This window comes from Gallus gallus, chromosome 2 (assembly GCF_016699485.2).
Source record: "Gallus gallus isolate bGalGal1 chromosome 2, bGalGal1.mat.broiler.GRCg7b, whole genome shotgun sequence".
Taxonomy (NCBI): domain Eukaryota; kingdom Metazoa; phylum Chordata; class Aves; order Galliformes; family Phasianidae; genus Gallus; species Gallus gallus.
Window position 1 is genome coordinate 110,442,510 of NC_052533.1, and position 13,116 is coordinate 110,455,625.

Here is a 13,116-nt window from a genome sequence, read left to right on the forward strand (position 1 = left end):
TAGATTAGAAACTGAACTGAATGAAGGTATAAGTTTCCAAAAATTTGTGTATTATTTTTAATAACTGTTTTTCAATATTAAAGGTTGATACATTCAAGATTAAGACTAAAAAATTAGGAAGCCTACATTCAATTGAAATTGGTCATGATGGAAAAGGATTTGGTAAGTATACTACATGTGTTCTATAAGCTTGTAAAAATTTTCTGCTTAAAGACTTGCCTGACATTTGGACAGGCCTTTGAGGTCATGCTACTGCTACAGATAGTTAATATGAATCTGTGTACAAACGAGGTCAGTTTGACTTCTCATGCTTACCCTACCCTGTTCCTATCAGATTTCCCTTGATTTTACCTTTGCTTTTTTCTAGCAGAGATCTATTTAGTACATAACTCTGAAGGTTTTATACTTCAGTCATTGCTCAGCCAAAATTTTTATTAGATGTGTTGAATAAGATAAGACTGCCTTGACACACGGCTTTTCTTCTTGTAAAAGTTAAACAATAAGGAAAACACTGTAGTGCATCAGATCAAACAAAGTACAAACCAAATCACGATGACAAAAACCGTTTCCAGATACACTGTATTCCATACAATATCTAATGCCTGAATTTTATCAAAACTTAAGGTAGGACACTACAACATGTAATATTTTGAACATGTAGGGGTGTTATGAAAGAAAAAAAAGAAACAACAACAAACAAACTACAGAGATACAAATATTTCAGTATTCCAGGTACAAGTAAGTATTCCAGTTAGTGTACAGCTTGAGTCAAAAAGGTCTCATTGTATTGAGATATTCTAGTCAAGTGAACTAAACTTATCTGATAAAAAGGAAATGTATTTAGGTTTTTAAAAAAAACCAACAACCTTATTTATAAAGTGGCAAGAGTTTATCATACCTAGAATGAACCAAGCAAAATTCTGTAAGTGGCAGATCTAGGCAAAAGTTGAACAGGACTTTTCTAACTACCCAATCATGTCAAACATGTGATGGTACTGAAAACTCAAAAAAAAAAAAAACAAAAAAACAATGTATTGAAATAAAATTGACCTGCTGATTTTTATTTTATTACTATTAGCTGCTGTATACAATTCAGTTTAACACCAGGGAATTCTACATCAGCAGGCTTTTGGTGCTCTGAGAGTTACACAGAAGTCTATAGAGTTAATGCAGGTTAAACTCTATTTCCTGGGTCCCAAACCATCAATATTACCTGTCCTCCCTGTATCTTGATCAACATAGTATAGTTGTTAAGACTGCCTTCCTAGCACAGCTGCTGTGTGGTAATTCATGTTAAATCCATTTCTTCCTTTCTATATTTTCTTCTCTGAAATTATCTCAAAATATCTTTTTTCACATCAGCTGTTATCTGCATAAGCTTCCACAAAGGTAGCAACTCTTTGAAATGTTATGTGTGTTTGCTAATCTTTCCTATCTGCTTCTGGATTTCTTCATACCTGAAGCTTTCAGTGAGGTCTGCTGGAGTTTTGTCAATACAGGGTAAAGCATAAGCTTATAAACTTTTCAAGAGAGCAAACATAGCTTAATATTTGTTTATAAAGTGCTGTGTAAATCTGAGAGACTGTAAAATTTTATTGCTAATAATCTTGACTCTGAATTACAGAGATTTCATGAAAGGTCATATATTCCAAGTAGAGTCCATGATATATTAAAGCATTCACAAAATTTCATTAAAGAAGTTCCAAAAATACTTCACAATTTCAATAAATGACTCCTGTGAACTGAAGATAAAAAACCTGGGCACCTTTACGACCTTGTTATTCTAGTTAATTGTTTGAAAATGTCCATGGAAATTGAGAAATGTTGCTAAGCCTTTATGTTTATCTAAGTTAGTACAATATGAAAATACTTTTACATTATATTTTTAGCTTACATAGAAATAAAATTATTTTGGTTGTTAGCCTATATGATTCTTTCTTTAAATATTTGAATGTCAAAATCTCTAGGATATGCAAAGAATACCAAAATGATTTCAGCTGCTAGCAGTATCAGTGTGATTCTAGTTTTTTAAATGTTGTTATTATGTATTTGCATTGGCAAACACAACTAAAGACATCAGCATAAACTCTGCATTTCAGTATAGTAAAACTTTATTTAAAGAAACATCATATTTAAATACTGCATGAAATAAAAAGCTTTAGCACAACAATGATGGTATTTTTTCAACCAACAAAATAGTTGACTATACTAGAGTGTTAAATACTTTCTTAAAGCTAGAACAGATACAAACGTTGGCCTAAATGGAGACGCTCTTCTGAATCACTGCTACCTGAGAAATGTGAACATGACAATTGTTCAGTATATATATATATGCATATATATATATGTACTACAATGGATATAAAAGAGCACAATTACACTATTTGATAGAACAAATTCTTAGATACAAAAGACTGTTTTTTAACATAGTCATCACCATTAGCTATGCATTTTCACCAGCAGTGAACAAGAACCTGAATGCTGTACTCATAAAATGACCCACTGTCACCATCCCCAGACCTGAAACACACCACCCACTGTTTCACTGTGCTCACATCCACTGCTTGGTGTCCATAAATGTTCAGCAAGTGTAGATGAAAATCAGTGGGTGCTATTTTTTCCACACGAAGGAATTCACTGACACACCTTTCCTTCACACACACGTCCATGTCTGATGCCATTTTGTCAGTCAGCTCCTCTATTTCAGACTATAGAGAAAGGTATATGGGATTTCAAGAATGTATTCAATATTGCCATGCACTGTTCCATTTGTCTTATACTGGCTCCATTCAGTGTGGAAAAACGAGTTAAGTTGTAATAAAAAATTTCCTTTATGTTTTCTATCAAAATCATCACAGACTTCCTCTGTAAAACTGTAAGAATTTGTTTTTCGTTTGAATTATCGACATTTCAATTGTATTGCTGATAATGGGTACACTCAAAAGTATTGAACCACACAGATTTGGAAATGAAATGAGAAACCTTCCTTGTGTTTCGTGTTTTAGATATATTTTGTGTATATATATATATATATATATATATATATCTTTTTTCTTTGCTTTAAAGCAAGTGGCTGGTTTCTGGAAAAAGTAGAAATCATGGATGCATCCAGGAATTCAGTGTATTGCTTCAACTGTAACAGGTCAGTAGATCAGTTCACTGTTACTCCATAGGTGCTGTTTTCTTCATCACAATAACTACTACCAGACTTTTTAGTCTCTCAGTTGTTTTCTTTCAGATTTCCTAAAACAGTAAGAATTTTTGAAACTGTGTTTTTGTTAGTCCATTCTCAGTAACTTTTGAATCTTTTGTCTCATTTCAATTTGTCAGAATATACAGAGGAAGACATTGTATTTTTCCAAGTTATTAAAACAGGATGGCTGTAGAGAAGTGAGGCACAATTTTTGCTGAGAGAAAATAATAGCATGCCATTTTCAAGAGGTAAAAGCTGTCTGGAGAACCATTACATAAGCACTAGCACACATGCAGCCTATCACGTCGTATGCATACAAACATGAGATCGAATTAGAAATACGAAGTGGTGGGTACATGATAGGCTGTGGCAGAAAAGATAACAAATCTAGAGAAAAAGCAGTGGATTTTAGATTGTTGGGGTTTTCTTTTTGCACCAAAGCAACACTAAAATCCTTCTCTTTCAATATCTACTTAATATGGGTCTAAGATATATGAGACCCACCAGCTGTCTAAGCAGAACATGATAAATATTAAAAAAAAAAGAACTTTTAATACTGTACTAATAATCTAAATACAAAAATTTATTCAGATAAAGAGTTGTTAGTGTAAATAGATTCTAATATCCAAAAAGAAAATCCACTTTAGTTTCTAGTGCCAAACTGGAACAGTACACTTTCAGAACTTAGAGATCAAACTGAAAGTTCTATTTGGAGTGACTGTCCACTGGAGTATACAGTTTACAGCTTAAAACATTTCAGAGTAAACAACAGAAGCAAACACATTCATGTCTTTCTAAGTGTAAAATAAAATTTTAATGCATCTTGAGAGCAGACAAGTATGAAGACTTACAAGTTCCTTATATCTAGGAAAAGAGATGTTGCCTGGTGATCTGAAAACAAAAATGGTATCCAAGAATATTTAATTTAATGGTTCTAAATGTTTCTGCAATCTTGACAATTCATGGAAGTCAAATCCAACCCTGATTTTTTTATTTTTTTATTTTTTTATTTTGTTTGTTTGTTTGTTTATAGTAGCTGAAAACTCTCAGTACCTGAGAGTGCCTGGACTGCAGCTCACAGGGGCCAACTCTACAAAAATGATTAATGTCACACAGTATCTCAGAGCATATCTCTGTACAGCACTGCACTAAAATTTGCATGTAGGTTCCATAAATCTTCTTCCAAAATCATGTTCTGGTACTCTCTAATCTTCTAGATACATAAATTTAGGCAAGTGAACATGAGCAAAATTTCTTAGATTACAATATCAGTTGTGCAATAGTCTGTGAAGAGAATTTACAGTTGATTTCACAGAAACACTGAATGGTTGGAAGGGACCTTGGGCCGTCATCTTGACCAGCCAGTGCTGAATGGATGTGAAGGCTCACCTGCCAGCATACTCACCCTAATGCAGCCCAAAATACTGTTCTGGATTTTTTATTTTTATTTTTTTTTCTGCAATGGTATATTATGGTCTCATGTTCCACCAGGACCTACAGGTCCTTTTCTGATAAGCTGATTTCTATCTTTGTGGCATCTGGAGTATATTTATCAGTGGGATTGTTCCTCGACGGGTGCTTTGCACACCTCCTTGTTAAACTGTATGAGGTTCCTATCAGACTATTTCTCCAGCCTTTTAAGCTCTCCAATTCTTTGTCTTGTAATCATCAAACCACATCAGTCTGAGCAAGACTCTAAAAAGATAGCTTGCAACAACTAGTTTTTAAGAGATTTTTCCACTGATAATTTTACTGAAAATCTCAAAGTAAAAATACAATGGGATTTAGGAGACACATCTGGAGCAAGCACTGTTGAATCACATACATGCGTTAGTACTTAAGAAAAGATTTTCTCTGTTTCTTCATCTAGAACTGCTATTCTTTGCATTTCAAACAGAAAAGTGGGATTGACAGACACAGGGTGACTATACAGGCTACTGAATAGGATGCTTACCTGGAACCTTTGTGGGTTAGAGTCCAGTCCTCACCTTAATGAATGGATACTTAATTAAAATAAATAGAACAATTTCAGTGGAAGTTAGGAGACCCAATATAGAGTGTTCGCTGGCCTGAAAGCTATGGTCCACTCCTAGGATATAGGAAGCTTATGTACATGTCCCTATACCAGCTCACACAAGGTGCTTCTCATGTCAAAGACTACTGGGTAGGAGAGGAGAGGAGAGGAGAGGAGAGGAGAGGAGAGGAGAGGAGAGGAGAGGAGAGGAGAGGAGAGGAGAGGAGAGGAGAGGAGAGGAGAGGAGAGGAGAGGAGAGGAGAGGAGAGGAGAGGAGAGGAGAGGAGAGGAGAGGAGAGGAGAGGAGAGGAGAGGAGAGGAGAATGGGAGGGAAGGGAAGGGAAGGGAAGGGAAGGGAAGGGAAGGGAAGGGAAGGGAAGGGAAGGGAAGGGAAGGGAAGGGAAGGGAAGGGAAGGGAAGGGAAGGGAAGGGAAGGGAAGGGAAGGGAAGGGAAGGGAAGGGAAGGGAAGGGAAGGGAAGGGAAGGGAAGGGAAGGGAAGGGAAGGGAAGGGAAGGGAAGGGAAGGGAAGGGAAGGGAAGGGAAGGGAAGGGAAGGGAAGGGAAGGGAAGGGAAGGGAAGGGAAGGGAAGGGAAGGGAAGGTACAACTCTGGTATAAATGTTGACTCTAAAAGGTACTAATCAATATTCACCACTGAGAATCCTGAAAGGAGCCATGCATCCTTTCCTAACTTGGCATTTTTTCTGCCAAGATTAGCTGTGTTGCAGCCTGGAACTGTTTGGCTTCAAATATATTTCTCAGCTGTTCAATAGTGCAACTTCAGATGTGAACTACGTTAGTGCTATACCAGCTGGGAATCCCTCCCATTCTCACTACTTGGTTGTGATGATATCAGCTAGTCTGGCACAAGCCTTGCAAAAGTGCTGGAAGCTTAAAAAGGTTTGGAAAACCTCTTTGGAAATGAGTACAATTGCTTTCATGGTTCCAGTTAACCAGTCTACCTGTGCTCAGGTCTGTTTCTCATATAGTCAGTGGTAAAAACTCCATAGGCTGTTATGGAGAAAGAATCCACCATATGTCCCAGTATTTTCTTAGCCAACCAGGAGGCATTAGAAGTATGGAGTATGCAGACAATAACTTGCTAAAACAGGACATATTTCCTTACTCTAAAACATCCTCCATGAAAAAAATTACTCCATGAAAAAAATTACTTTTACCACTCCATGAAAAAAATTACTTCTCACTTGTTATTAAGCAACCTAGACATTAAATATATGTATCTTTGATTTATATGTTTATACACTTCCTTTTAAACTATGCATATATGGATTCTAAAACAATCACTCTTTTCATCATGTTGGTTTCTCCTGTGTAAGTCAGTGCTGAAACTCTTAATCCAAAAGTGCAGAAGCAGGCCTTTATTATTTGTTTGTTTGATAAGTTTTGTGTATACTGTATCTATACAGTATATATACAGTGGAAGCTATCAGCTCCAGTGAATGCATGTTCTGGAACAGAATGGGAAATTATGCTGTGCAGGGGGGTTCCTGCATGGAGGAACCCAAGAGAGAGCTGCCAGGAGCCAGCAACCCTCACCAGAGAGGTTGATGGGGTGTGGGCAGGGCCCAGACCATGAGTTACTGGGATCTCCTGGACGTCTCCACAGGACCTGAGAGCAGAGGTGGGTGTTTGTCACAGATGCATGTGTGCCCAGCTCAGTGCAATTTCTGAGCAAGCTGCTGTGTTGTGAGAAGAGCTCACTGGGCAGTGTACTATCCAGAAATCCAAGTGAGAGATTGATGCATGGTATTGTGCACTGACATGGACTGAGTGACAGCCCTGTATTAAGTCCCTATGAGGGACAGGTAAGCTGGCTTACAGCCCTGAGATGGTAAATTTGACTGACTTGCAAGACAAGAGATAGGAACTTTGTTTCTGTTCAAAGCAGAAGGAGGAGTCTCCCCCTAGCCCCCTAAGTGCTCCTACACAGCAGTTGGTCCAACCAACCAGTACCACCAAAAAAAGGTGATTGGTGTTAGTAATTGGAGGTTCCTTGCTGAGAAGCACATTTGCCATCTGTATGATCTAGTGTGCTGCCTGCTAGGGGGCCTGCATTCATGATATCACAAGGAGACTCCTGGTATAGCTGGAGAACTGCTATCCGTTCCTACTCTTTTGAGTCAGATTGGATGAGACTGCAAAGAGGAGACAACAAAATATCTAAAGGGACTTTATGTCCCTCAGAATGGTGGCGAAGGGATCAGGAGCACAGATAGTGTTCTTCTCCATCCTCTCAGTTGGAGACTGGGACACAGGCAGAAGGATACAAACGGGTCTTGTGAATGATTGGCTACATGGATTGCGTCGTACTCAGGGTTTTGGGTTCTGAGATCTCAGACTCACCCTCAAGGAACCAGGAATGCTGATGTTGGATGAGAAGCAGCTGACCAGAAGGAGTAAGGACATTCTCACCAGCAAGCTGGCTTGTACTGATTAGCAGAGCTTTAAACTAGATTCAACAGAGGAAGGGGATGTACTTCTCAGTGACAGAGGAGAAAAAGGGAGTATTGTCATTTTAAGAAGCAATAGGGAAATGCCTGTGAATTGTCTCAGAGGAATAAAGGAGGACTCCTCTAAGAAGGCAGTGTGGCCAATAGCTCTGCTGAAGTGCCTCTACACCAATACACACAGTTAGGGAAACAACCAGGAGAAGCTGGAAACCATGGTGTAATAAGAAATGTGTCACGTAATCACTATCAAGGAAACATGATGGGATGAGTCACACAACTGGAACACTTGTACCAAGGGCTACAAGCTTTTTAGAAGAAACAGGCAGGGAAGAAGGGGCAGAAATGTTGTTCTCTTTGTTAAGAAATAGATAGGTTGCAAAGAGCATGAGAAACAGTCATGATCAGGCTAAAAGCTTGTGAGTTAAAATTAGAGATTGGACTAATAAAGGACATCTGGTGGTTGGTGTCTACTACAGGCTGCCTGATCAAGGGGAGATTGTTGATGAGACCTTCTTGCTTCAGCTACAAGAGGCATCACACCCTCAGGCTCTCACCCTGATGAAAGTTTTCAACCATCTATTTGTCTGCTGGGAAAGAAATACAGTGGGTTGTAAGCAATCCAGCAGACTCCTGGAGTGCACTGAGGATAACTTCCTGGTCCAAGTATTAGACAAACCATCCAGAAGTGTTACTGGACCTGGTGCTCACCAATGCAGAGACCATTAAAGAGCTTAAAACTGGAGGCAGTCTGCGTTGTAGCAGTCATGCTCTGGTTGAGTTCATGATCTCAAGGATTATGGACTGGCAAAGAGCAAAGTCAAGATCTTGAACTTCAGAAGAGCAAACTTCTGACTGTTTAAGAAATTAGTGGGAGAGATCCTCTGGGAAGCTTTCCTTAGGGACAAAGGAACAAGTCAGGGATAAAAGAATGGAGCAGAGCTGGCGACTCTTTAAGGAGACTTTTCTTAGAGTACAAGAGTATTCTGTGCCTATAAGTAAGAAATATAGAAGGAAGGCAGGAAAATAGAGTGGCTGAGTAGTTACCTACTGGTCAAACTGAGGGATAAGAAGGAAATGTTCAGGCAGTGGAAGAAGAGATTGGTGGCATGGGAAGAATATAGGGATTCTGCCTGGAAGAGTAGAGCAATGGAGCACTTCTACAAAGAAGGACTGAGGAAGCTGTTTTTTTTTCAGCCTACGGAAGGCTCCAGGGAGAGCTCACTGTGATCTTTCAGTACTTAAAGGGAGCTTATAAAAAAGGCAGAGACCCACACTTTGCATAGTCTGACAGGACAAGGGGGAGCAGTTTTAAACTAAAATATGGGACATTTAGGTCGCTTGTTAAGAGAAAATTCTTAGAGGGTGGTGAGGCACTGGCACAGGCTGCCCAGAGGGTTGTGGGTGCTCCATCCCTGGAGACATCCAAGGCCAGGTTGGATGGGGCTCTAGGCGGCCCACTCTAGTGGGTGGCAGCCCTACCCACAGCAGTGGAGTAGAACTGGATGAGCTTTAATGTCCATTCCAATCCAAGACATTCCATGTTTCTCTGATTCTATGATTGTATGACAAGTTTTAATGTTTTTTGCCTTGTAGGTGGCTTGCTGGGGATGGAAGCGATGGTAGCACCGTAGTGCGACTTTATCCATAGCTGCTCATTTTCTGATTTTTCCATAGTGTGCTGCTTTTCCAAATTCCTGCTTGTTTGATTTGCTTGTATGTTATAATTCTGAAGGTATTGTAATTACTGTGAAGGAATGTCAAAACAATGCATTAAAAGCATCACAGTAAATTAAACATGTCTAATGTGAACACTGTGTTCCAATCCTACCAGAGTTGCTGAAAATGACTGAAATTTAGAAAACATAAATTTTAATCTGTAACATGGCACTGTGGACTTGAGCTGAGCGTTCATAATAGTAGACATATTTAGTAACACATTTTTATTTCAGTAATAATTTGTGAGTAAGTTGAAGTTAGCTCTTGGGTCAAATCTGCCAATTTTTATTAAACTCTGATAAATTGTTTCAATTTCTACATTTATTAAAAATAATATTTCCTCAAAATCATTTTCCAAACAAGCTGCACAACTCTTTGGCCCTACCGTGTGTTTCTTCCTTTTTCCATGAGGCCAGGTATGTAACAGAGAGCAATAAAGAATTTGTTATTCAGGCGTTCAACCTGTGGCAGTAAGCTTCCCACAGGCATCTGACTGCAAAATCTTGTAGCTGAGCCAGAACCTCAGCTAAGATCCTTCAGATCCAAAGGGTCTCTTAAGAGAGAATTTTCCATCATCTCTTATCACTAGTACTGCAATAGCTCACTGGCTAGCTTAGGCAGCTCCCTGCTCAGCTTGCTGATTTTTTCAGTGCCCATTCTTAGGCATCTGTCTGCCTCTCTAATGCTTTATGTGCACATGTCATTACTTCAAAAAGGTAATTTTTTGAAGTTATTTTTGAAAACATACCATAAATAGAAACACATTTAGCAATAAATACACAAAATAATAAGCAAATAATAAGTGGCTTGATGTTTGGTTTGGTATTGCTGGAGTTGACAGTTGGCTGAGGAAGAGTTTAGAATAATGAAGAGTCTGAAATGGAAGCATGAGTTGCACACCAGCAGAAGTTTGATGTCTGTGATCAGAATACAAATACTGTGTATTAACTACACGGGGCATCCCTCTGTTTAATCAAAGGCTCCACCTTTAGTACCTCCAAAACTTAAAATCTGTATGAAGATCTGAACTTTAGACCTGTTTCACCTCCAAGGCACTACTATGTTTTGTAGCAGCAATGTACTTTCTATAATCACAAGAATTAAATGAATCTCTATGATACGTTGTCTGGCTTTTCAGTACGTTTAATGCTTATTTACTCACATTATTCTTTGAAATGAGGAATGTTGTCAGATATCTGTGCGGATTATGAGATTTCAGTTGTTACGTCGACTCAAAAAGTAATAAACAAATATAACAGGTCTTGGCAGGTAATTTCATTTTTATCTACTTTATACGTCATCACAGGGAGAACTGGTGTAAGGTGTGGATGTGATCTGAGTGAGCAATGGAACAGAGTCAGTTTCCTCTAAAAGTGCTCTTTTTGCTTACACTGCTACCACGTGCACTGGAATGGATTTGAAATTGTATCCCCAGAGTGCACAGTTCACTTACTTAGTATCAGTATTCATTACACTGACTCACTTCGTTGTGATCTATTATGTGATTTGTTTCATTATTATGTCTTTCATTAATAGTTTGTAATACTAGCTCTCTTTGATGCCATCTCTGATTTATCAAGTGTAAATAATGCCTTCCTAATCTGTTTTTTATTACTAGCAGTGAATACCCTCTTTCAGCAGCTGGCGTCCTTACTTGAAAATTATTTCCTCTGAACATACAGAGTATAAATAAGGTCTTGGATTCACTCCCCTAGATCCAGTCATGTAAACACCTCTACCCTTCTACTACTGGAAAACTGTCGCAGCAGAGGGTTTCATTTCGTTTCAAGTGCATTGCAGGTGCTTGCAGAACATATTGCTGGGGGATTACACTTTGATAAGAAAGCTTGAAATACCATAACTTCCTTATCAGGTCTTGCTTCAAAGACGTGCCACTTAGCATATCGAGATTGTGACTGGAGCCAAACCCCAAACCTGCCTCTTCCGCATGGTAAACAGTGATGTCTGCTGTGTTTGGCACAAGTCACTTAATCCATGTCCCTTAGAAGGGACAAGAGAACTGGCCAAAGGCAGAGACATTGCAGAGGTGCCACCTCGTGTGCACTCAGCTGCTGCTGCACAGACCAGATGCCTTGCTCTTGTTGCTGCCAGCACCCACAGTGTGTATGGAGACCCTGGGCAGATATTGACACCAGTGGTGCCTCTGCAGGAAACAGAGATGTAGCATGGAAATGAGACCTCCTGTGTCAGCAAGAGACCCAGGCATTTGGCACCCACGGAAGGAGCAGTGAGATAAACCAACCAGCTGGAAGATGCAAGGCTGTAGTGGAGAGAAGGGTTTGTCTTCTGCTTCCTCTCCCTGCTGCCTCCTGTCCTTACAGGTCTGTGTGAGGGCAGTGGCTGCAGGATTTTATTATTCTTATACTTACTATAATGAAGCAGTAACAATGAATTTTGCACTGTAGGGAAAGCTTCAAGCGGGAGGTGGGTGCTTAGAATATAGCCTGAAAACATAGCATAGGCTCTTAAACATGACAATCTGAAGGTGTTAAGAGGCCATTATTGATTAACTATATCTTTTTTCCTTATCTACTCCTGTGTGCTTTTATAAATATATGTTAAATTGATCTAGCTGGCATATTTCTGCCCATTTAACCCCTATGAGTCTCAGTTTCTTCTGTTAATGATTTGAAAAAAGAAATATAGCCATGTTCTGACTGACTCGTTGAGCCATTTAATCTCCGAGCAATTCCAAGTACATACTGAAGAAAGGATTCCTTCCGCCTAAGTATATATGAGCAGCTTTATTATATCTATCTATTTTGTAGCTTGTCAGTGGGGGAAATGGAGTCAAAATAAGAAGAAAAAAAAAAAAAAGGCCGTTCTAAGTGCTCATCTGAGTTACCTTAGAAGTCTTGGATGAGAACTCCTGGAGAGTTCTTAGTATCTATAGACCTGCTTGCAAGTGTAAACATCCTCTGCTCACACGTCAATTTAAAACGTTCTCTTGGACTCCTGCCCCATAAGGAAAAAGCTTGACAAGTCCATGAACTCGTCTGTGCTAAGCACTGCTGTGCTGTGCCTGAACCTTCCTGTTACAACTCTTTTGTTCGGCATGAACTCATTTTAAACAGCTGAAGCAAAACGGGGAAAAAAATGAAAATGAAACATTTTCTCCTTCAAATTTTTGGAAATTCTTAATTGTGTATTAAATACAATGCCATGGGACATCTTAATATCCCATTAGGCATTTCATAAATGCTTTCTCCATTTATAATAAAGTGTGATTTGTTTGGTGTCTTGTTGGCTACTGAATGCAGAATGACAGTGGAAGAGTTGTGCACCTTGTATGAAGCTTGGCTGCACGCTCGCGTCCCACAAGGTCTTCCCATATATCTTCTGCCTTCACTCATCATACACTGACATTCATCTTTGGTTATGTTTTAAAATACATGATATGAAGCAACATAAAAGGTAACTGACATCCCATTTCTGATTAATAAATGTAAATGTAAGAAATCTTCAGTCAATTTTTTTTTTTTTTTTTTTTTAATCTAAGAAACCATTTCTTCTTTCATACAAACATTGAAGTCAGTATGGTGTCACCGAGGGAGAGCTGCTCTCAGTTATTCTGGCTTCATAAACTTGGACTTTTTTTGTTAAGTGAGCAGTGAAAAGTACTGGCATGTATTTAACATTCTGGAAATAAATGTAACACGTGAAACCACAGCTCCCAGTTTACCATGAAATGTAAGTAATATG

General features: G+C 38.9%; 1 protein-coding gene across 1 annotated transcript in view; it reads left to right on the forward strand.

Moving 5' to 3' along the window:
• RP1 (RP1 axonemal microtubule associated) overlaps positions 1-9,475 on the forward strand; it is a 200,459-nt gene extending 190,984 nt beyond the window's left edge. The window contains exons 57-59 of the mRNA XM_040685413.2: positions 84-162; positions 3,067-3,142; positions 9,271-9,475. Coding sequence (XP_040541347.1) covers positions 84-162; positions 3,067-3,142; positions 9,271-9,325 — 210 coding nt within the window. The 3' untranslated portion in view covers positions 9,326-9,475. The remainder of the gene's footprint in view (positions 1-83; positions 163-3,066; positions 3,143-9,270) is intronic.
• Positions 9,476-13,116: the final 3,641 nt, after the last annotated feature.